Here is a 24,290-nt window from a genome sequence, read left to right on the forward strand (position 1 = left end):
CAAACCATCTCTCAAATGCACAATTGTTTCTTCTTTTTTTGACTGTGAAATGTTTCCCCCGAGTGTTCGGTGTTCATCTGGGCAACATTTAGTCCAACATGAATAATAGTTTTGAAGTCTGTACATTGGAACACTCTCTAAGGCAGAAAAATGCAGACATCTTATCCTCTCACTGCTGCATTGAACGCAGAGTGTTCCCAGATCTCGTGTACTGAAGCCATGCCAATTTGTGAAAAGATGTTTTGTATCATTTTCACCTTATTAGCCTAATTTTGTTCTTTTCTCCTGACATGGGAATAATAAGACTCAGAATAAACATGTCAAAAATGTGAAAGTCTCAGTGGCTGTCAGTGCAATTAAGATTTTTAGGCCACTTAGATGCTTTCAAGATCATAGCTATGGTAACAAGACTTCTGGATTTAAGAAGTGGAAGAATATCAAGAAACAGCCCCAACAAAACATATTTCAAATAGTGTACTGCTAGGCCAGTTTTATTGGTCTGAATTGTGACTGTCACATAAATAAAGAAACAGTGCAAAGGAATAACATAATAGAAAAATTATTTTTCATGTTTGATCCTGAGTAACCTGTCCATCACATATTCACCCACACACATTTTAAATCATAGCAATGCATCATATTTGTTACAGGAAGGAGAAGAGAAACTTTTACCAATGCATTAAAGGCTTTTAGTGACTACAGAGGATATTGAGTAATTTCTCAATTTAAAGCAAAAAAAGAGGGAATATCAAGTCAAGAAGAAAATTAAATTGCAATGGGTACCTGTGGCTGCACAAGAGTTAAGCGCAAGAAAAACAAGAAACCAAAGATGCTAAACATATTAGTTGTCCTTGAACTCTCAAAACTAACTGCAGCTATTGACAAGGGAACAGCCCCAAATTCCCTCAACTAGGAGACTGGTCAGAACCTCAAATGCTCACTTCTGATTTCACATCCCAAGCATTTCCCTGGATTTCCCTAAAACCCTTCAGCAAGTTTCTAGCCCAACATCATACAAAAAAAATTGCAGTTAGGTGTGTCTATTTTTGGTGTACTTAGGAAAATAAATATTCAGGACTGTGCTTTTAAAAGAAGATTGAAGATAACTCTTCATTAAGATCCACTTCAGTGTACAGACAGGCCATCAGCTCACCAACAGGAGCTTGGAAACCTTATCCAGGAGGTTAAACGACAGATGGGACATTTTTATGAGACCGGTTTTAACCTTGGTATTCAGGGTGAGGGAGGTTTTTATTCTCTCTTAGGTCAGTTCCACCACTGATTTGTTGAATTGTTCATAGGTGCTAAAAATGTTATCCAGTTTTTGGGTGTCTGGGGAACAAGAAAGATTTCAGGAGGATATCTTTAGCTTGGGAATCAAGAGTAGCATAAAGAAAAATTAATGTACTATGAAAGTGTAAGCTGACTGTAAATAGAAGCACATCTGTAGAGATTTTAAATTGCCATACAGGTATTAAACATGGTATTATTGTCACATTCATCCAGACTCTTATTTCTGTCATAAATCTCACATCCAAAATCAGCATAGCTCAGCTTTCCAATTTGTACTTTCTTGAAATACGGCATAGCAGATATTACTTCAAAATTCATATATATGGATGAAAAGACTGCAGAGTTTCTTTTCATTACTTATTCAACTTTAATCAGTTATTCTTTTCAAAGATCAAGCTTACAAATGTCTCCACGTTTCAGCAACTTCCAATAATTATTAGTTTTTGACTGAATTCAGTTTCCCTACCCCCTTATTAGAAAATCCCATATGTAGACACACTATGCAGAGATTAAAATATTATAATACAATTTAAATATAATTAAATAATAAAATATATAAATATATATTTTATACACAGACACACATACATATATATAAACATATATAAATATAAATATATATAAAATTAAATATTTCCACTACTCTAATCTGATGAGTTAGAAGTATTTCCTCACCTTGCAGCTGCTCCCACCTATGGGTACCGGGTGATGCAGTGGGTGCTCCAAGTGTGATGACAAAATGAGGACATCCTGATGAACTATGTCCTACTTGATCTGCCCTCCCATCAATGCCACAGCTGTATCCCTCCAGCTTTAATAAACAGGGCTCTAAACAGTAATGATTCTAAACTGTGCCTAAAGATTTTGCTAAAAAAAACCAACATAGAAAAGGAAACCAAAGAAAAAGCTCAAGCCACTTGCAGAAGTCAAAGTGTGAGAGCTGCTGACGCACAGCCTGTGTCAGCAGAGGTCCCTGCAGCAGCTAAAAGACACAAAGTGAGCCTGGTGCCTACCTTGACACCAATGTTGACGCATTCTGCATCCAGGATGTTGAGGATTCGTGAGGTGAGCCCATCACCTTTGTCTCTGGCCAGCCAGCACTTGGCCACAAAGTTGTACATGACGCCTTTGGTGGGCACGACGATGTTGAGCTCTTCCATCAGCCAGCAGCTCTCGGGGGTGGCACCATCGTGCCCCACCTGTAGGAGTCAGAGGGAAAACACCTCCTGGTTAAAGGAGGACTAAGAGTCCACGACACCACCACACAAACCACTTCCACAGAGGGATCACAGAATCATAGGATGTTCAAGGTTGGAAGAGACCTTAAAGATCATCTAGTCCCAACACCTCCTGCCATGTGCAGGGACACTTCCCACTAGACCAGGTTGCTCAAGGTCTTATCCAACCTGGTTTTAAACACTGCCAGGGATGGGACATCCACAGCCTCCCTGGGCAACCTGTGCCAGGGCCTCACACACACTCACAGTAAAAAATTTCTTCCTAATATCTAACATAAATGTCCCCTCTTTCAATTTGTAACCATTACTCCTTGTCCTATCACTACAGTTTCTGACGAAAAGTCTCTTCTCTGGCTTCCAGATAGTCCCCTTCAGATACTGGGAGGTTGCCATGAGGGAGCTCTGGAATAGTGCCATTGCTGCCCAACAGGCAAGATGTCAGTGTATATGGCAGCTGATGTGGCCAAGGGAGCTCAGGTCAGCAGCTGCTAAGCATGAGGGAAGGCAGGACACTGCCAGTCCCCCTGAAAAAGCAAGGCAGACTGGACTGACCTATATGAAAACATGTCCAGTCTCTTACTATTCTGCTTCTGCTCCTTTGACCTCCATCTGCTCATTTGCAGTTGTCAGCACACCCATTTCTCCACTCTTCCAAGCCCTTCCATTGCTGTTACCACACTCTACAAGTGACTATCCAAAGCTTCATAGCCAAGAGGAAAGACGCAGCTCAGCAAACACCCACATGTGTTGTTCAAACTCTCCTTCCCTCACAAATCCACATAGAAGTCAACTATATGTATGAGGCTGTTTCTGTGCTTCCTATCTGCTTAGACTGCAAAAGCTCCATGTTTGCACAGGAGACAGCAGATGGAGCTTACATCTGTAGCTGGTTGGTTTTCCAGGACCACCTCCTCCGAGCGCTCTCCATCCTGGAGAGCAGGAAGTCACACCAGAGTGGCCACAAGACTGCACGGATGAGCAACAAGCTCCTGACAAAACTTAAGCGGAAAAAGGAAGAACACTAGAGGTGGCAGCGAGGGCAGAGGACCTGGAGAAATACAGAGACGCTGCACAAGTGTGCAGGGGTGAGTTTAGGAAAGCCAAAGCTCACCTGGAGCTGAACCTGGCAAGGGCCATGAAGAGCAACAAGCAGTGTTCCTACAGGTATGTCAACAGCAAAAGGATGCTGATAGTGGAAATTTCTCCGAGAACCTTCATGTCCCTCTTAAAGAAGGTGCACAGTTCATCCCAGGGCAGACTTAGAAGTAATGTATCCCAGCTGATGTACAAACCTCAGTCAGACAGTCATTCCAATGAGCTAACTGCACATAAAAGGTTGAATAAAAGACCTACCTGCACTTCATTATTTTCAGAGCAAGTGCTGTTTGCGCCATTACTAGGAAAATGAGGTCCTTAGTTCTTGATGTTTTTTGTTTTTAAATTATTAGGATATTTAAGGTGGCTCAGAAAGTAATTTTTAATAATAGATTCGTCTGGGGTGATATGTCTATGGTATCTTTTTTTTTCCCAAAAAACAATTGATCTTTTTTATCTGACTGTCTCAGCCATCACTGCTATTAGGAGTATTATTGCTATACTAATGTCTGTACAGCTGCAGAAAATTAGAGCTAACCACTAGGGAAATTCAAGTCTACAATGGATGCATTAATCCTCCAATTCTTGGGGTGTGAGGTGAATGGGAATATAACACTTGCCTTCCCATTCCCTCTCTTGGCTGGGCTTCTCCAAACCCAAAGCCCCTCTGAGAGTCTGCATGCAGCCTCTAGAGATCTGTTGCAGGATGGCATGGATGAGGCAGTGTAGAAAGTTCGGGGCAAGAGTTCTGCAGTGAAGCAGGGACAAAGCAGCTGGAGGGAGAATCCCAACGAGCCTATTAAAATTTGATGGTCTTTTGGATTCATTACACACTGCCCAAATCACAGAACCCCAGAATGGTTTGGTTTGGAAGGGACCTTAAGGATCATCCATTTCCACCTCCTGCCATAGGCAGGGACACTGTCCACTATCCCAGGTTACTCTAAGCCCTCTCCAACCTGGCCTTGAACACTTCCAGGGATGGGGCACCCACAGCTTCTCTGGGTAAAGCATCATTCCAAGACATTGTTAGGTACCAGATTTCCACAGAAACCTTTAACTTTTTTTGGTATCAGTGACTGGCCAGAACAAAACATCCTTTGCATCCAGCTGCCTGGGAGAACCTGTGCTCAAGCAGATTTCCAAGAACCTCAAGAACAATGTCTTAAATTCTGGGATAAATTCAGCCAGTGCCAAGTCTTACATATGGCTGGACTTTTAGAGAAGAGCACCAGGATTTGTCTTTCAGTTCCAGGCAAATCTTTAGACAGACCATGCCAATAGAGTGAGCGAACCCAAGCCACAGCCACAGTGTAGCCTGGATGTGCACACCAATACCACAACAAGTTGTTCGGGATGAGATGTTTGAACTAAATTAGAATGGCAGAATTTCAAAGGCAGGTAGATCCCTGAGCTGTTTGAAAACCTTTGTAATTTGTTCCTACTGTCCTTGAGAGACTGTTGAGTAATTCACAGGGACTGCTGAGTACTTCACATCACTAAGATGCACAGTTTGTACTCAGCAGCTCACAATCACACAGCGACTGAACACAATGGCAGAGGCAAAATGTGAGAGAATTTTTCTGTGGAAAGAAAGAAGGAAAAGAAGAAAACCAAAATGGATTTTCTACTTATTCTGAAAAGTCCAGGCAATGCTAGAGAGACTTGAGGGTCAAGTCCCTAGTCACCGAGGGACTGGACTTGCACTTGAAACACTTGTATGTCCTTGATTTTACTCTGTGTTTGTGATGGAGAAAGGTCCTGAACCAGAAGAGGTTTATAACAGCAAACCAATACATGGCTCTTCTGGATGTACCTGTATCTCTCTGCAGTGACAACAGTCCCGGAACTGAGAAAGTTTCTTTCATTAGGAGAAGAAATATTAAAACTTGTTTTGAAAACACAGTAGAAAGAGCCTACACCAAATAACTTGTGTTATTTATTTTAATGTCAGGATGTCTATTAAAGCACACCAGTAGTAAATATTACATCTGTAGGCTCACAAGACCGGTATAAATAGGCCCCTTTCAAATTACTTCATGTTCTGCTGTTTCTGCTTTCACTGAAGTGTATTTGCAGCAGGAGAATAATACCAAACTAGAAATGGCATCACGCTGCAAATCCTGAGATCCTGCTAAATTGTACAGTCTGCTGCCTGGGTTATACAGAGCGCTCCTGGAAACTTAATCTTCACACTATCCTATTTTCACATGGTAACTCGTACTCAGAACTTTTCACCTTCCACAGAAACAGACAAATGCCAAATCTAAGAACGAACTGTTCCTCACTTCTCCCAAGTAGATAACTAGCAATTTTCTGCAATGTCCCTGAACACTGCAATTTTCTACAAGGAAAATGTGGACTGATTCCATGGCAACCACGGCAGACTGGCACATCGATGTCATTGCTGAGACATGGATCAGCAAGAAGAAACCTTCCAAGCGGAGGGCACTGCGTGAGGGAAGGCAGAAGGCCATGAGCAGATGGCTCCTCCAGCCATGAGCTGGGGGGTTACAAACCAAAAGGGAAAAGTGACCAAGGGGTGAGGCAGCAGACTGGTGAGATCACTGAGGAGAGGGGTGAAAGAGTGCAGGAGAGCTCCACCCAGCTTGAAGGATATATATGTTATTTCTTTTTTGAGCCCTCTATGTTTGATTTGCAACCTTTTCTCTTCTTTCTCATTTGTATTCCTTTTAAAATTAATTTTTGCCTTGTCTCTGCCTATTTCACCATGTCTGCCCCTACTTTCTTCTATTCTCTACCCCTTCCTCACTGTCTTCCAACACCCCTTTCTATTTCTTTCTTCAGCCTGCTCTTCCTGTGGCTCTGACACTGAGGGGTGATACTGTCTTTTTCCTCCCTCTCTGTCCCAGCCCATGGCTGTTTCCACATGCACACAGTCTGGAAGACAAGGATTTATATACTTGATTCACTGTCAAAGTTTGACCTCGAGATGGACTAGAAAGAAAGTGCCACTTATGCTCATAATAACCAGGCACTTGGAGTGTATTAGGAAAATGGCTTGATAATAAACTTAAATCTAACTGGGACACTCCTCAAGGTGTCAGAATTCATTTCTTGAATGAGAGGTAATGTGAGTGACTCAGTCTCTCACCTGCTAAAACAGGGCATACAACTGCAAAGATTTTCTAATTTCTAAGTTAGGATTTCTCTCTTTGCATTTTTTTCCACTTATCTCACTCCAAGAATACAAGGACAGACATCAGCTGGTAGGTTTACTTCCACAGAGGGCATGGGGTAAAAATGAAATTAAATAGGCTCCTGAAGCCCTCAAATGCTGCGGGTTTCAGCCCCTGAGGGGCTGGAGCAAGATTTCAGGAGATGGAACTGCCATATGAAGCAAGAATGATGTACGCAAACACTCTGGAATATTCATGTGAAGTTTAAGCTCAGTAATGGAGAGTCTATGCAAATTGTGCCTCCCTGAGCCATTGCAGAAAAAATGGTTCCTGTACCAAAATCTATTTGTGCACGTTACTAACAAATGATGATTAATTCTCTTCTCTAAGCCTGGGTCCTCCAAGCTGTGAAAACAATTTTCATGTTTAGCTTGAAAATTATACAAGATGTGTTTCTCACTGCTGGCACAATTTATGAAACCCAACTGAAAGTAGTGAAAAAAATGAGTAGGAAAAAGACTGATGAAGAACTGCACCCTGGGAGTCTTCACTGCATCTGTCAATAAAAGGGGTTGAGTAAGAAAAAAACAGTGCCAGAGATGGGACAAAACTGAGACATGTTAAAAACTTCTTTATAATTCACCATTATCTTCTGCTTCACATGGATCCTGGTTTTTGTCAAGCATACTTATTTTCAGGTTCAGACACATGTGAAATCTCATTAGCACATCCCTGTTTACATTCCCTTTAGACCCAGGAGCCTCTCCTTCACTGCTAAGAATAAAAGGAACATGTGCTTTCTTTGGCCATGTATCTCATATCCCTCCAGTGCTCGCGCTGCACTCACAGCATTACCTCCACTTTTTTGATCTCCCCGACATCCAGGCCCCAAACTGAGAATTTCTCCACAGAGCCATCCGCAAACTCGTCTTTTCCTTCTGGGAGATCCAGCCAGAGCCTCTCTGTCTGCACTTTCTGGGGACCCATGATGATGATGTACACCCGGCTGTCGGTGCTGGAGTCATACTCTGTGCCTGTTGTGATGGTGATGTGGTAGGGGATCACTGCAACGAACAGAGGTTTATTCATCAGAAAGCCCATGCATTTATGTGAGACTTGAGGAAACCAGGGACTCATCCCATCAGAGGGAGCAGTTGTGCATGTTAAATAGGTTCACATCCCATTGAATTCATTTGGAGAAGCGATAACATCATGCTTTGTTGGGTTACAAGTGTGCTTTGGAGACTACTTGCCCATGGTACGTTTGGGACTGAATTCTGCAAGGGTTAATTTCCCCAGACAACCCTACTGGCTGCAAGGAGGTTATAAGTCCAGATTTCTCCTTAATGGATGACAGAACAGCAAAGGGCTTGAATCCTTATTGACACCAAGAGACCTTCCTGAAGATGAGTCTGAGCACCTAAATCTTAAACAGGCTATTAGGCCAAAATGATCTTACACTCCCTGTTCAATAAAGACAAATAAATCTATGCCGACTCCAAGGTAAGCCATCACCAACTGAATGTCCCAGTACAACCACAAATGCTCTCCTTTGTGCCTCATTCAAGGATTGCTGTGATCTATGGGGCAGCTCAGGGTTTCAGCATCACTTTACAAATCCAGGCAGACAGAGAATAATCCTTGTATTAAAGGCAAGTCGCTCAGTAATTCTATGCATTACATAATAATTTTGGTGAGGGAAAAAAACCTTCAGGCCAAGGCTTGGGAAAGAGGAGGTGGTTTTTTTGTGGTTTTCAGAAATTTCAGTTCAGCTGTTAAAAGGGAGGAAGTGCCAGACTGCTTTTCAAGGGCTTTCCAAAAGCTCATTTGGGTAAGCCAAGCAGGCGGTGCAGAATTAGTCGCTGAATACTCGTTTGATTTCTCAGAACATTTGTGCAGGGCTGTTCAAACAGTTCTGACAAGACTCAGAGCTCTGAAACTTGCTTCGTCACAGACTTAAAACAGCCTGGCTTCATCATCACTTTTTTGATTAAAAAAAAAAAAGGGGGGGTTATATGTTGGCAAAAAGTTTGGTTGGTATTCAAATTATCCAAGATCGACATCTAATTTTGTTTTATAATGACTAACAATATTTTTGAGGTGGGGGTTGTACTGGAAACTCATATCAGACTCAGAATATTTGTGCAACATCAGGGAAGGCATGAATTCATGCTGACCAAACCTGTTCTTACCTCTGGACAGAGCAGAAACCAAAGAGATTAATTCAGCCCCAATTAGAGGATTTTGTGTACCAACACAAAACAAACTGATGATTAGGCAAGATTTATTCTCCCCTTTATGGTATAATTTACATTTCAGTGTGTTCATCAGCATAATGATATGCAATGCATTTAGCAGGAAAAAGGGTGTAGCTGTAGTCAAGGCAGATTTTATAAGAATATATCAAGCAGTCATGTTTAGATCACCTCCAGACTTTCAAATAAAGTATATTTTGAATAGGGACAAAATTTTCCTTTAACACAGTTTTTATCCTGTTCTCCTGTGCCAGACCAAGTACAGAGAACTACCAGCATTTCCATCTGATGTTGCATCCTCAAACCAAACTATCTGAAACATCTATAAAAAAGAACTATGAGTAATCATCATTTTCCACTTTAAATAGTGAATACAGAGTAGCTTGATACCAGACAGCAGGAAACACTGTTTGCTGCTCTTTCCTTTGAAAAACTGGAAAAGGGATCCTTTAATTTGTTTATCTCTCCTCCCTGTTGTCTCCCTTTTCCTCTGGGACTCACAGCTCCCTTTTTTTCAAACATGGGAGAATGCAAAACCTGGGGCAAGTGACCACAGCAGGACACCAGAGGTCCTCCAGCCCATTTCTCTTTGCCCTGTTCCCTTGAGTTCCAGCACAGAGGTCAGGTTGCTTGAGGGCACATGTTCCCCTCACAGTGGGGTGGATTTCCTTAGGGATGCATCCATACCATCTCCAGAACTGTGTGGTAGCATGGAGCAGGGTGCCCAGCTCAGACCTAAGCAGGATCCAAGCCAAGAGGACCTTTCCCTGTGCTCCACCCTCACATCATCTCCTGCCCCTCAAAGGCATTTGCCAGTTTGGTCATGCCAGAGTCAGGACTGGGCTGCTCAAACCATCACTCCCTTTCCCAGGCAACTCCCAATACCACTTCCCTAATCAACTCATTAACAGCTGGCTTTTTATCCAGCTCAGGAGGTGGTTGTCTGGCTCACCCAGTCCATCTTATCTGACATTCCTTCAGGAAGCAGTTTCCTTAAAGAGGCCAAGTCACTGAACAGAGATAGTGGTGATGACAAGCTCCAGGGCTCAGAGATGAAAGACCACCCTGGTATAATGGGGATGGTGGGAACGGTCCTAGCTCTGCTGGAGAGGGCTTCTCATGGGAAACACTCATGTTTTACCCATTACTTGTGAAACTACAAGGGATGCCAACGTGGCAGATGTTATCCATTGTCACACCACAGAAGTAATATCAGAAGGCACATGGGAATCACTTATTTTTTTTATTTGAGCACAATGTGGGATTACAAAAGAAGGGTTGCCCCAAGACACATGGGTTGCAGACCAGGTTGAGCAATGTGCAGCATTATGTCTGTCCCCAGCTGAAAAGTGTGGGACATGCCATCCAGGCATCACACCACAACAAGCTACTGGACATCAGATGAGCTGCAGTAACCATCTGTGTGAGTCTCCTCAGACAGCTTCCCCTTGCAAGCAGTCTTAAACTCCTAAGGCAAATGATGTAATTTACACGTTGCTTGACATGGAAATTTAAGATAAGTTTCATTATTTTGCACTTGCTGTGGATTAAGAGCACACAGACAGACAGTAACTGTGATGCTGCCCAGTTAGTTGTTACAACACGGAATTGTAACCACACATCTAGACCTTAATCTAAAGCTAAAAGACCCCATGTAGGATGTCAAAAAACCGTAGGTGAAATTTAGCTGGTAAGTCATTGCTCTGGAACACAAAGGTGGTCAAAAAAAGAGTATATAAATCACAGAAACACAGAATCATGAAAAGCACGGGTTGCAAGAGACCTTAAAGCTCATCTTGTTCCAATTTCCCTGCTATGGGCAGGGACACCTTCCACTATCCCTAGACTAGACTCCCTGTGTGAAGGTGGCCTTTGCAGACACCGACTGGCATATTTCACTTTTTATAAAGTGAAATACAGAAACAGGTTTTTCTTTAATGTTCGGTTTTGCCTTGTCTCAGAAACAAGAGTCTAGAGATGAAATTCTACGCTAGTGCCACCAACTCTTTTCGTCAGTTATTTGAGCAGAAAACTCAGCCCAGAGTTCATGGACTCCCTGCCTTTCAGCAGACCTTGCTTCTTTGCCCAGTAATTAGACAGACAGCCTTCTAGAAAAGAACTGAGCACTCTCAGTGAAAGCTTATTTCCTGAGAGCCAAAAAACTTGTCTGTACTATTGCTCAGCTCCCCATATCCCACTCCCCTTCCAACACAACAGCTGTTGTGATGCAGCTACATGTGGTAAGGAGAAAACATGAAGGGTTCTAAAATAAATCACGCTTAAGTTCATACGAAATAAATATCCTTGGTGATGAAGCACTGATAACCTGATCATGAAAAGGGAAGGTGGTTTAAATGGGACAAATAAGGTCCCAAGAAATTCAAACACACCTTTGGTAATTCAGATCTAATATGCTACATGAGATACCGTCTTGAGTAGGTCAAAGAAACAGGCTAGAAACATTGAAGTCGCTGTCAGCTCCATGGCTTTTTCCACTGCTGGGGTCAGAGAGCTACAGGAAAAGCAACAAACACAGGAACACGAGCCCTGATCCAGCCTTTCCCAAATCAGTTATGACACAAGGAGAAGAGAAACAATTTGTCCCGCCTCTCCTTGATCTTCAGCAGGATGAACACAGCCCACCAAGCACTGAAAGCCAAGAACACATGCAGGCATGCAGGCAAACGCTCATCCACGCTCACTCACTTGAGCCTTCTTCTGCTGCCTTGACCAGGCTGGATTTTTTGGTCTCCTTCAGGTTTGCATTGCTGTCCTGACTGGACACGCTGAGACAGGAGCCATCCAGGCTGTTCCGGTCGCCCTCATAGCTCTGTTTGGAAGGCATGTATGGGGCAGCAGTGAGGCTGAGTGCTCAGGTGCTGTCAGCTGTTCCCATGTGCCTCCAACAACAACATGAGAAGAAACCCCAGTAGTTCCCCAGGTACCTTTTTTACTCAGTGTAGCTCAAATCAACGTGACTTGTAATTTACAGCTGGTCATTCGTTTACTTCATTGGTAACCCTGACAGGCCATTTTGGATGTGTGTTATAATAAAAGAAAAAAATAATAGACCTAACGGACTTTGTTGGTGAGTTGTGGCTTCTTCTCTGCTACCTGTGTGAGCAGTAGGAAATTCAGATCGATGTAGCAGTGCCAGATTTCAGAGAATCGTAAGGCAGTTGGAAGAGACCTTAAAGAATATGTCATTCCAACCCCCCCTGCCATGGGCAGGGACACCTTCCACTAGACCAGGTTGCTCCAAGCCCTGTCCAACCTGGCCTTGGACACTTCCACGGATGGGGCAACCACAGCTTCTTTGGGCAGCCTGGGCCAGGGCCTCACCTGCCCCAAAGGGAATAATTTTTTCCTAATATCTACTCTAAACCTACTCTTTCAGTGTGAAGCCATTCCCCCTTGTCCTCTTGCTATACACTCCTGTAAAAAGTCTCTCTCCATCTTTCCTGTAGGCTCCCTTCAGGTACTGGAAGGTCAGAATTAGGTCACCCTGAAGTTTCTCTTCTCCATGCTGAACGATCCCAAATCTCTCAGCCTTCCCTCACAGCAGAGCTGCTCCATCCCTCTGATCAACTTGGTGCTCCCTCTGGACTCGCTTCAGCAGCTCCAGATCAGTGTGCTGTTGTTCCCCAGGGCTGGAGGCAGCTCTGCAGTGGGATCTCACCTGAGGGGGCAGAGGGGCAGAATACCCCCCTCCCCTGCTGCCCACGCTGTGGGATCAGCCCAGCCCAGCCCTGTGGGGTTCTGGGCTGGGCCATGTCCATCCTCTCCCCTACCAATTCTTTGTCCCCAGGGCTGCTCATCAGGCACAGGTCAAAGAGCGCAAGGGGCAAAGTACTGCAAAGCTGAATGATACAAAACATCTGCTGTACTTGAAGGGCTACTGACAATGTCTTTGGTGCCATTGTCCAATAAATGTGAGGCTTTTACCACACAGCCACATAATTTAAAAAAAAAAAAAAAAAGAGTGATTAGTTTTTTTAGTTTTTCCTCACTGTGAACTGATATGAGCAGCGGGGTGAGCGGGACCACAAGCACTCACAGCATTGTCTGCTGCAGTTTTATGAGGGAGCATATGGCAACACTCATCCATGGTGTAACTCCTCTTACATCCGCTCTGTTGCATCCAGGATGAGTCTGGGCCAATTTCATCGATGATAATTTCAGTGGTAACTGTCAATTAAAATGTCACTGTATTTTGCAAAGTGGACTCCTTAAATACAATGAACTTATAATCAGCTGCTTTATTATGTCTTACTCTATAGAAGCAAGAGAAGTCTATTAATCTTGTTTGCTAATTTTACTTAGAGCATGTCCCTCGAATTCCAATTAGCTCTGCTGGGCTGATAAGCAATAGAGTGTGTGCAAGTAGAAAGGGCATTTCACCAAAAAAACATTCGATGCAAAGAGACCTGACTTTTTAGTTTGGCAACAGTGGAATAGGGAGCTGAAAAGATAAACTCATCCAGTCCAGTGAGGATGAAGTCAAAGGACCCCATGTTTTGGCTTCAGGACTTTGAATAGTGGGACCCATTGCTAACCTTTGTGGGCACAGCAAGGACAGCAGCCGGGAAATACACTCTGCTGTGCATCAGCAAGGTACTGAGCTCTCATCTGAAGAGTTCCTCTTACACTCCTTGATTTTTCTGTTGAAATTGCAAATTACAGAGCTAGTGATAATGGGCTGAGAGTGGCCTGACTTTCAGCTCTCCTCTGAAAACCAGAATTTCATTTTGGATAAGCCAAAAAACCCCTTTAAGTCCCTAATGAGCTGTCTTGGACTTCAACCAGATATTCAATAATTTCATTTCTGTGAGTAGCAGTGGGATCTGCTTTGAGCCATAACTGTACCTGTTCGTAAAGCGTGCGCTCTATCTTTTTGTCCTCCTTCTTTTTGGAGAGCCAGCGCTCGCACAAGAAAACAAATGACTCCTCTGTGGTCTCGTCCAGGATCTCCACTTTTTCCAGAAACCAGTCAGGGCTGAACATGCTGTTATCGTGACGAATCTTGATCTTGTATACAATGCCAAGGTCCACAGCCTCTATAGTAAATGTGTCCTCCTGCAGAGTGTTCAAGAGCAGTTGATTCTGTTAAAAAGCTCTCAACAGATCATCTACTGAACAAAAGCAGAAAAGAGGGACTGCAGAGCACATGTGTTTAAATTCCATATTGCAGGGTGGTGTTTGGATAAAAGCTTTATATATGCCTTACAGAGGCATATCTGTGAGCTAAAACTGTTCTGCAGGGAAGTGTTTTAAAGCCTGTCTCTGCTAGGAGGACAGCTGCAAAAAACATCACTTTTTCAACCAGTTAGAATATTGAAATGCTGGCAGATTTTTAAGTTCAAGTATACTTCCCTTTCTAATGCAGTTAGATCTGTATGGACAATCCAGATAAAGCAATCTTTGCCACCATTATTATCCGAGTATCTCAATATAAGGCTGTGAATGTAACTCATGGACTGACCATGGAGTATCACTTTTAGTGTTATTTTCTCAAACACAGACACAGTTTAGGCCCCATAAACTTACCATCCTTTGTCGTGAATTCCAGTATATACTGTGTACATGCAAATCCATTGCACAGAGGCTGTGGGAATGAGAGACCCCAGAATTTGTGTGCTTCCAAATCTGCAGCCAAGAGCTGAAGCCAGTTTATATGGACCAAGCTCATAATCTGTCCATCAGTGACTTCACAGGAACATCTGCCTGTTTGCTGCAGTGCCTGTCATTTCTAATACCCAGCTGACAATCCATACAAAGCATTTCAAGAGATAATGAATGTAGTAAATGGAATCAATCAATCCATCCCTCATAGGAAAACTCAGCCTATAAAGACAGTCATGGATTTGTTAGGTTAGAGACTGAGAAATGGAAAGTGGTGTTAACCCATTGTGTTTGTACCTGTCCTCTTTCGAACTTGTTGAAGTTTGTTTCAGATTTACTGAGTTTTCTCTCTCCCATGTCCCCCAGATCTCCGTAGATATTTAGGAAAACATTAGCATCTGTCCCAGCGCCATAGATATCCCCAGTGAACACGGTGATCTTGTACGTGTGAACTGCAGAAAGAAGCAGAGGCGTGATTTCTGATCAGGTGAATTACTAAGAATATATGAATTTACCTAAGAAAATGGTCCTCAAATTTTCTACTCATTGCTCAGTTCTTGGAGGTTCTAAATCCCATATGGTTTTTCCTTTCAGGTTTCTGATCCAAAGACTGGAGAAACACTGGGCTGAAATTTGCTGATTTTCCTTTTCTCGTTCTAATCAATGCCTGTGTGTTGCTTTGATCACATAGTTCACAGTTAAAAATGCAAAGAATCATTATGGTTATTACTGGATGGGAAGTCGATAGAGGTGAGGGAACTCAGCACCTTTTCATATGGAGGCTCAAGAGACATAGATCTGAGAACAAGTCATTCAGTGCTGTGAATCAATCCTTAATACTCCATCTTCCATAAACAAACTCTGGGGATTCAGATGTGCAATTACTACAGGAGTTAATGGCATGTGTCTCTATAAATTCCCCAAACAGACAGAGAACAGGTTTCTGGGTCCTTTTGCTGAGACAGTATTTAATTAAGGAAGTGTTGAAGCTGTGCTGTGTAAGTATCCTTTCTCTTTAGCTTGCTCAGTGATGAGACAATAAAACCTCATCAAGCCTTTAGTAATGTGCTTTACTAAACCTGTTAAATACTCCTATTTTTATTTTGCTGCTCTTCTCCAAATTACACGGGGAAAACAAACAGTTACTGAAAGCATCCTCTCCAGGAAAACAATGAGGGACTGTACAAGACTCTGATTACCCTGGTAGCATATGAGCCATGGAAAATGCCTCCTTGCAAATCCCAGGGCAATGCAAATTAGGAAGAGGTGCAAAGTCTTAGTTAGGATTCTGTGTATGTTAACAGCATTGAAGAAAATTGCTATATTGTCTTTTTCTTCTTTCACGGTAAAACAGATCCTATTCTGCTTTGTCATCCATGAAAGATTTCCATTGATTTCTCTAAGAAATGGATCAGAATCATCACCTGCGAACATCCATCAGACCAGGTGCAATGCTGAGTTTTCTGGTTTGCCTCTTCACATTTTACATCTAAAGCAGAAGTTCCCAAACTTAGCCCTAGATCCCAACTGGAAGAAACCTTCAGTTATCCAGAATTTCTATTCCATAGACTGTAAAACTTGTTTTAAGGCTTCACCTTTAGAAGGAAAAATGAGTCAGCTAGGTTAGTTAACACGTGGTAACTGATGCAAGGTAAAGCGACAGAAATTAGTAAGTTAAAGAAAATGTCATGCCGGCATCTCGAAGTCATAGAAGTGTTGAATCATCGATTTGTTTGGGTTAGAAGAGACCTTTAAAGGCCATCTAGTTCAACTCCCCTGCTGTGGGCAGGGACACCTTCCACTAGACCAGGTTTATCACAGCCCCACACAACCTGAGTTTGAGTGTTTCCTGGAATGCGGCAGGCACAGCTTCTCTGGGAAACCCTTACCAGTGTCATGACACTTAGTAACTGACTTTAAAATCATCTTTGCCTCCGTAGGAAGAAAAAAAATCTCACACGAGCTACCACGCAGTTCCTAACAGGAGGAAGGAGGACACCTCCCAGTTCTAAAGGCATAGTGCAAAAAGGCTCCAAGCCTTCCTCCCAGCAAGGCCCCTCTTCCCTTGGCAATGCAAAACACTGATAATCTGCAAAAATTCCACCCTGACAATGTTCTACTGTAAATGCAAATCAGACCCTGAAAAGAAAAGAAACAGTGAGATAAATTATTTTTTCTGTTGAATCATCTTGTTGCCAGATGGAAGAATCAAGAATGGAAATGGCAGCTGAATTCCTTTTGCTCTGCTCAGGATGAGGAAGGTTCATGACCTCTCCCAAGGGCAGAATGAGCTTGGGGAGGCAAAAGGAGTACCTTTCTTAGAGGAAAAAGAGGTAAGAACAGCTGGACATACAGAAAAGCAACGATTTAGGGGTGAAATTTCAGTTCTTGTTCACTTACTTCAGCCACCAGTAGGGCCAAACACTAAATGTCAACACTGTATAAGATGGGCTTAGAACTGAATAAGAATTTATTCGCCTCCCCAGAGGCACTTTAATGAGGTGAAGGTGGTTGCACAGATCCAAATTTCTTAAGGATGTCCATTTGTACCTGAAGGGCAGGAGGGAAAACAACTTTGGGAGGAAAGAGGAGCATAAATCGGACTGGTAGGGTAGGAAAGGAAGGGGCAGAGTGCACAGGACAGCTGAGTTGGGCAACCAAGCAAAAATGTTAACACAGCCTGGAAGACAGGATGTAAAAATTTTGCTGGGCATCAGAGGAGACATGCAAACTCTGCCTGTGTAGAAGGGCGTCTGTGACAAGTTCTGAAAAACCCTACAGGCAAATGATGATGTTGTTGCACAGAAGCGTTTCAGGTGTAAGAGAGGCCAGACAAGAGGAAGGGAAAGAAAAGCAAACAGTTGTACCAGTGTTGCGTTTGCCTGAACCACACATCCAAATGTTTTGTACCAAAAAAATCAGACAAATTGGTCACTACCTACTCCTAGGATTACACTACCTTCCAATGGGTCTTCAACTTCTTCCTCTATCTGCTTGAGTGTCCCATCCTTCATGAGTTTTTCAGTAAAAATATCGGACGGTACCAGTTCTCTGACAGTCTCGCCGTCATCCTCGGACTTTGCAAGCCATCTTTCACATGGAAATGTGACAGTTTCTGAGCCCTGGAGTAAACATGACAGAGATAATCTCTTCAAAACAACATGGACACGTGTTAGCATCTCCCCTTTGAAAATACCCTGACACACAGGCAGGTATTTCCAACTCGTGCACGTATGTGTGTGTGTATGTAGAGGCAGACCTGAAATAGCACACAGAAATATATTTCCTCCAGAAAGAGGACATCTGAGGACTCTGAGACGAAGCACTGAATGTGCAGCAGAGAACAGTATTCTCATGGCTGTGTGAGAGTGGCTGTATGATCCAGCAGATCCCTGCCTTTCCCGGTTTTAAATGTTGCAAATTCCTAATCAGGACTGCACCATTCCTGCTGAAGCTGTGTTTACTGAGACTTTGCAATCTCCCTTCAGTCCTTACTCAGGCAGCATTCTCTTTGAAGTCAGTAGGGCTTCTTCTTTCTGAACTCAATAATTCAGAATTTTGCCCTGTAATTCTGTGACTCAAGCTGGTTTCCAGGCAATTCCCATACATTCATTAAGAGGAGAAAAATACTGATTTAATTTTTGATCCTTTGTTTTGACTTCACTTTGGTGGAAACAAATATGATTTATATCATGAAACAGACAAAAACAATAGAACATGTGGTTTGCACTCAGTAAACAAAATCAGTCCCAGATCATTCATTAAGAACAGACTCCCATAAGGCCTCCGAGATGGTAAGATGCTGGAGGCTTTGAGTGCTGGGGACTCGAGGCTATGACTCCCTAAAGAAAGGGACATGAGCCACCATGCAAGTCGCAGAGGCCACAAGTCTGAACAGAAGAAAAAAAAATAAGTTAGTTTTAATCTCACAGTAACTAAATAAAGAAAAAAAAATGGCCCTTTCTTTACTGACAACTTCATAATTTCTCTCTTACACAGCACAGGGACTTCCTGCTCTTTCCAGCACTTTGTGTGCCATCACTTTCATGCATAACATATAAATGTATGTTAATAGAATCACAGGATGGTTTGGGTTGGAAGGGACCTTAAAAATCATCTCGTTCCAACCCCCTGCCATGGGCAGGGACACCTTCCATAGACCAGGTTGCTCCAAGCCCTGTTCAACCTGGCCTTCAACACTTCCAGGGATGGGGTAGCCACAGTTTCTCTGGGCAACCTGTGCCAGGCCCTCACCACCCTCATAGACAAGAATTTCTTTCTAATATCGAACCTAAAACTGCTCTCTGTCAGAGTGAAGCCATTCCCCCTTGTACTCCATGCCCCTGTCCAAAGCCCTGCTCCAGCTCTCTTGTAGATACCCTGTATTTATAATTTTTACCTTAGTTACTTTACTGTGATAATTTAACAAGCCAATACAGGGTCCTTTCTTCACTACTTTTACTATATAAAATACTAAAACATTAATACACAGTAAAGGAAGGGAATAGCTCTCAACTGTAGCAATCTTGAACATTGCTATCACTGTGTACTACAGCACTGTACTCCCTGGAACTGCCAGATCCTGCCTGTCTTGGCACCATCACTAGGGAGGAATGGGTTGTGCATCCAAAAGCAGAGGTGCACTCCAGTCACAGCTAACCTGAAACTAACCGGTCCCTGTCTCACCACACACAGATCCCAGAGAGGTTGATCTGTGGGAGCTGAACCCCTCCAAAGGGTTTGTGTGACTGTCTTGAGTCTGCATCAGAATTGTCCTTTGAGTCCACACAGCCCAAATCTGCAGCTGGAAATGAAACACCATTTCTCCTCCTCTCTGCTGGTTCCTGCACTGCTGCAGTTCAGCCCCAGACTTGCAGCGTTTAACTCCGTAAGGGGGTTTGGAGCATGACATAACAAAATGGTGTCAAAGAACACCAGCAGCACTTCAGAATATTTCAAACCTTTCACTTTCCAGTGTTATTTGTGCTGTACAAGCAGAGTGACAGCACCTAATGACTGACCAGAACTTCTGCCTCCTCATTTCTGCACTGGCTTACCTTGTGTTATCTCACTGTATGCTGAGATGATGAACTGTGCTGATCTCCACACCTACGGACTGGGAAGAGGGGGCTTTCCAGAATGAAGGTTCAGTGCTGAAACTCTCTCCACCTGATAGACATCCTACTTCAGCCACATCTCTCACTGATGCTTTGAACTGCTCCTAAACATTCATACTGTTGGCTGTACGTGCCACTGATGTGAACACTGTTTATTTGGTAATAGGATATCCAGGGACTCCAGTGACTGCACAGTGGGACATAATGTGCAGTTACTGCAAGAGTTAATTGTATCATTACTGTTAACCACTATGTCATTGCCACAGTTTTTATTGCAATTTTCTTGCTAGTGATTGCATTAATATTTGTGTGATGTAAAGTGCACTGGTTTATGTTACCAGGGGTAAAATCCTCTTGCAGCCCTGAACAGAATTTGTTTCATTAGAATCTGAGTCTGGCCCTAAGCTAGAAGCAGGGTGTAGTGCTCTGAAAATCAGTGCCTTTCCCTTCTCCAAGTTGTAACAAATGAAATATAATTATCAAATATAATTGGCATGCCAAGACAGAGTTTTTTCAGCGTGCAACAATCCTAGTTTTCTACCCAAGTGCTTTCAATTTAATCTGAAAAGTTACTGACCTCATTTTTCTTTTGCAGCATTACAGATACATCTAGACACATCTTAGCAGTCTAATCAGGTAGCACAGCTTTTAGAAGTGTTGGCAGCATATTGCTATCCTGTGGCAGGTCATAATATCCTGCGGCTGATCAGCGGCATCGTGCAGTGCTCTGCTTTCTTCTTTCTTTCCCATGCCATAATCAAAAGATCAGCAGAATTGTAAACCTCTCCATTCCTAAGTTGTTCAGGGCTTTCCTCCCTCCCTCCACCTTCAGGTTTCTCACCCATCTGCCCTTCAATGCTGCTGCAATGACTGCAGAGGGGGGGCAGCCCTGTGACCCTTTCTGAGCAAATGGAAGAGCACCCAACCTGAAACTCTCGGGTACTTCACAAAGTGTAGAAAGAAGCAGCCCAGGAATCTCTTTTCCCTTGGCTTCCATGTTCCTCTGCATCTTCCCTAACCTATGACCAATAACAATGTCTCTGAAAATGTAAATTTGTTCAATAACCTAATGAAGCTTTACGAGGCAAGGGTTGGGCAATACAGCGCGGGTCTGATAATGACAGACTGGCAAATACGTGATCATGAGAAAAAATCAGAGAGTATTGGCTTGGGAAGAAGCTTGTACAGGAGGATAGGAGTGTGGGGAAACCTTCACCCTCTGTACAACTCCCTGAAAGGAGGGTGGAGGCAGGTGGGGGTTGTTCTCTTCTCCCAGGTAACAAGAGACAGAAGAAGAAGAAATGGCCTCAAGTTGCATGAGGGGAGGTTTAGGTTAGATATTGCAAACAATTTCTCCCCTGAAAGAAGAAATTGTTGTCCAGCCCTGGCACAGCTGCCCACAGCAGTAGTGGAGTCCCCATCCCTGGAGGGATTTAAAAGCTGTGTGGATGTGGCACACAGCTACTGCTCTTCTGGACTACCCCCGAAGAAGTGATTTTCTTCCGAACTTCCCCACAGCCAGATTTATTCCTGTTCCTATAGCCAGCATCTGAAAGCAGGGCTGAGGAAGAGTTTCTTATGTGGACAAGATCAAGATGATCAATCTGACTGCACTGCCTTAATCCTGCTGACATGAGCAACCAAAAATCCTAGCATCTAACTTGATTTTCTTAACATGAGTGATTCACAGACTTCCACTGACAGGCATTTTGCTTGTCTTAGTTGTACTGGCTCCCTGCACTTATTCTTCCAGAATTAAGGGACTGATGAAATTACTTCTTGTTCCTGTTTAGCCACAATACTTTTTATTTTGAAATGCTACACCCACTTTCCACTTCCTTCCCTGCGATTCCCCAAAACAGAGCTACACATGAAAAGATGAAGCTTTAAAAAGCCAATGACTGCAGAGCCTTATCATCAACATTCGAAGAATAAAACATGGCAATACATGTTCGTTGTCCCCAGATCCCCAAGCTCCAGCAAGTTCATTTAGTGCGCATTGCTCTTTAGGGAGTCATTTTTCAGTGTTAATCACACTTTGCATACAGAAGATGCGCCTTGGGAAATGGAAACGGCTGCTCGTGGAAACGTGGCGCAGAGTGCTGGGATTCACAGCCTACCTTCCCGTTTGGCAGCAGCCTCCGAATCGCCACACGGTCCAAATGCCACCCCGAGTTCAGCCCTCCACCCTTGTGTCCTATGCGGATCTTTTCAATCATGTCACCAACGTCCTCCAGCTACAGGAAAACAAAACAAAACAAAACAAACCCAAACAAAACAAATGAACAATCACCACCACCACCACCCGCCCCAAACCCAAATTAAAAAAAATACAAACCAGAAAGCCAACTCAAAACAAACAAACAAACAAAAAGCAGAGAAATATTACGACATTAACAACTGGTGATTTTTGAGGCACCACTTCTTTAGCTTATTTCTTATTTTTCCAGTCTGTATGAGGAAGCAAGTAGTAGCGTTGATGCCATATTAGAATCATAGAATAAAATCCTAGAGTGGTTTGGATGGGAAGGGACCATAAAGCTGATCTCATTCCACCCCCTGTGATGGGCAGGGACACCTTCCACTATCCCAGGTTGCTCCAAGCCCCATCCAACCTGGCCTTGAGCACTTCCAGGGATGGAGCTTCTCTGGACAAACGGGGCCAGGGCCTTACCATCCTTACAGCCAAAAATTTCTTTCTAATATCGACCATAAAACTGCCCTCTGTCAGTGTGAAGCCATTCCCCCTTGTCCTGTCACTCCGTGCCCTTGTCCAAAGTCCCTCTCCAACTCTCCTGGAGCCCCTTTAGGCACTGGAAGGGGCTCTCAGGTCTCCCTGGAGCCTTCTCTTCTCCAGGTGAACACCCCGAGCTGTCCCAGCCTGGCTCCGGAGCAGAGGGGCTCCAGCCTTCGGAGCATCTCCATGATCTCCTCTAAGAGTTATGCCCTAACTTGCATTTTAGCTAAAAGTTTTCACAGAACTCCTACTCCAGGAATGTAGAGAACCTTGCTCTGCACAAATTAACCATAGCATGAGACAGTTTGGGTTGCACAACTGCAATCCTGCATCTCAGGCTTCTCTGAATGCGTAGGAATGAAGGTAATTGTTTGGGAATTGCTACCTAAACAGCCTGGCACATTATATTATCTCTCCTGTTCCACCACAGAATCCCAGTGCCATTCTGTGAAAGTCAACAGGACAATCATCTTATGAAGTGGCTACTTTTTATGAGTTTTTTATGCCTCACCTTATTACTTGGGTAATTTGTTTCTAGTTCATTACTTTTAACTGACATCCCTTTCAAAGGCTTCAACAGGAAAAATGGAAATTTGCTCCTAAGTAATAGCTTTTGCTGATTTCAGTGCAAACTTTTGTATACCTGGCCTTTAAAAGCCCAAGACTGGCTGCAAATCTCCTCTGCACATAGAAGAACACTGAGCTGTCCTTCTGTTCTTAGGCTTTTAGAGTCTTATGTTCTTGGAAAACATGAGAAAATGGAACATATCAATTTGCATCACTGGAGACCACTCCCTTCTGTTCCCAGCTGACAGAAGTGTCCATACTGAAGAAAAGACAGCAGTAATTTTAGAAGACTCCACAAATCAGTAGAACTGCACTACCCAAGGAATTCACACTCAACAAACTAGGTTTGACTTCATCTGCCCTGCCCTGACTTTAGACAGCACAAGATTCACTGTAAAATAATTAAACAACCCAAACTCATTTCTACAACTCACACATGCACACAACTATACATCAGGGGAAAATTATTTTTCCTCTTTTGTCCTGGACAAATACTCATCTTTCAATGAGGCTTTTAATCAATACATAGCAATAAAGTGATGCTTGAGCAGTAAAGATCCATGTTCAAGAAGAAGTGGGCTTTACCCTGCTGTAGGCATCTCCAGCAAATCATCACTTGGAACCATAGCTGAGAGCAGTCTCTAATCTTTTGTGCCTCTTTTGCAAAATACAAAATGATAGAGGCAGATAAAAGCACCAAAACAAACAGATGATTCCCAGTTTGTGTTTCCTGAGATCCCCCAAATTGTTTTTAAGGTCTGTTGAACTCCAAATTATGGCTCTACACAAGTAGGTGAAAGAGGAATATATTTTTCTTCATCCCCATCTTCTGCAGAAAGAGGAACTGGTGAAGTGAGAATGGAGTTTGGGGACAGGTTAATATGATGTTATAAATCTGGAGAACACGCTGCATTTCCCCTTGCTTCATCTAAGAAAAATACTATGCTTCAGATTCTACCAAATCTGAAATAAATCTTATGTAATAAAGATATAACCATAACACTCAGCTTAAGATTTATACCTGTGGATTAATGCAACCTCTATTATGAAAAACTATGTGGAAACTCCACCAAAATAAGTCTTTTTCTTTGTTTTTAAGGAATCACACTGGGGATTTATTCTATGATTCATGCTATATAACAACAATGTGGGCTGGAAGTATTTTAACTTGTAAAAAAATTTGGTTTAAGATTTCCTTTCAATTACAAAAACAATCCCCACCCGAA

The 24,290-nt window shown here is 43.0% G+C and overlaps 1 protein-coding gene across 1 annotated transcript in view; it reads right to left on the reverse strand.

Moving 5' to 3' along the window:
* Positions 1-24,290, reverse strand: part of LOXHD1 (lipoxygenase homology domains 1) — a 154,534-nt gene that overhangs the window by 41,412 nt on the left and 88,832 nt on the right. Inside the window, exons 28-34 of the mRNA XM_027720002.2 lie at positions 21,881-21,997; positions 17,603-17,765; positions 14,941-15,095; positions 13,888-14,097; positions 11,728-11,851; positions 7,622-7,830; positions 2,307-2,492 (exon numbers count right to left, since the gene is read on the reverse strand). Coding sequence (XP_027575803.2) covers positions 2,307-2,492; positions 7,622-7,830; positions 11,728-11,851; positions 13,888-14,097; positions 14,941-15,095; positions 17,603-17,765; positions 21,881-21,997 — 1,164 coding nt within the window. The remainder of the gene's footprint in view (positions 1-2,306; positions 2,493-7,621; positions 7,831-11,727; positions 11,852-13,887; positions 14,098-14,940; positions 15,096-17,602; positions 17,766-21,880; positions 21,998-24,290) is intronic.

Source organism: Pipra filicauda, unplaced genomic scaffold, assembly GCF_003945595.2.
Source record: "Pipra filicauda isolate LSUMZ 115617 unplaced genomic scaffold, ASM394559v2 scaffold215_size1667880_pilon, whole genome shotgun sequence".
NCBI lineage: Eukaryota > Metazoa > Chordata > Aves > Passeriformes > Pipridae > Pipra > Pipra filicauda.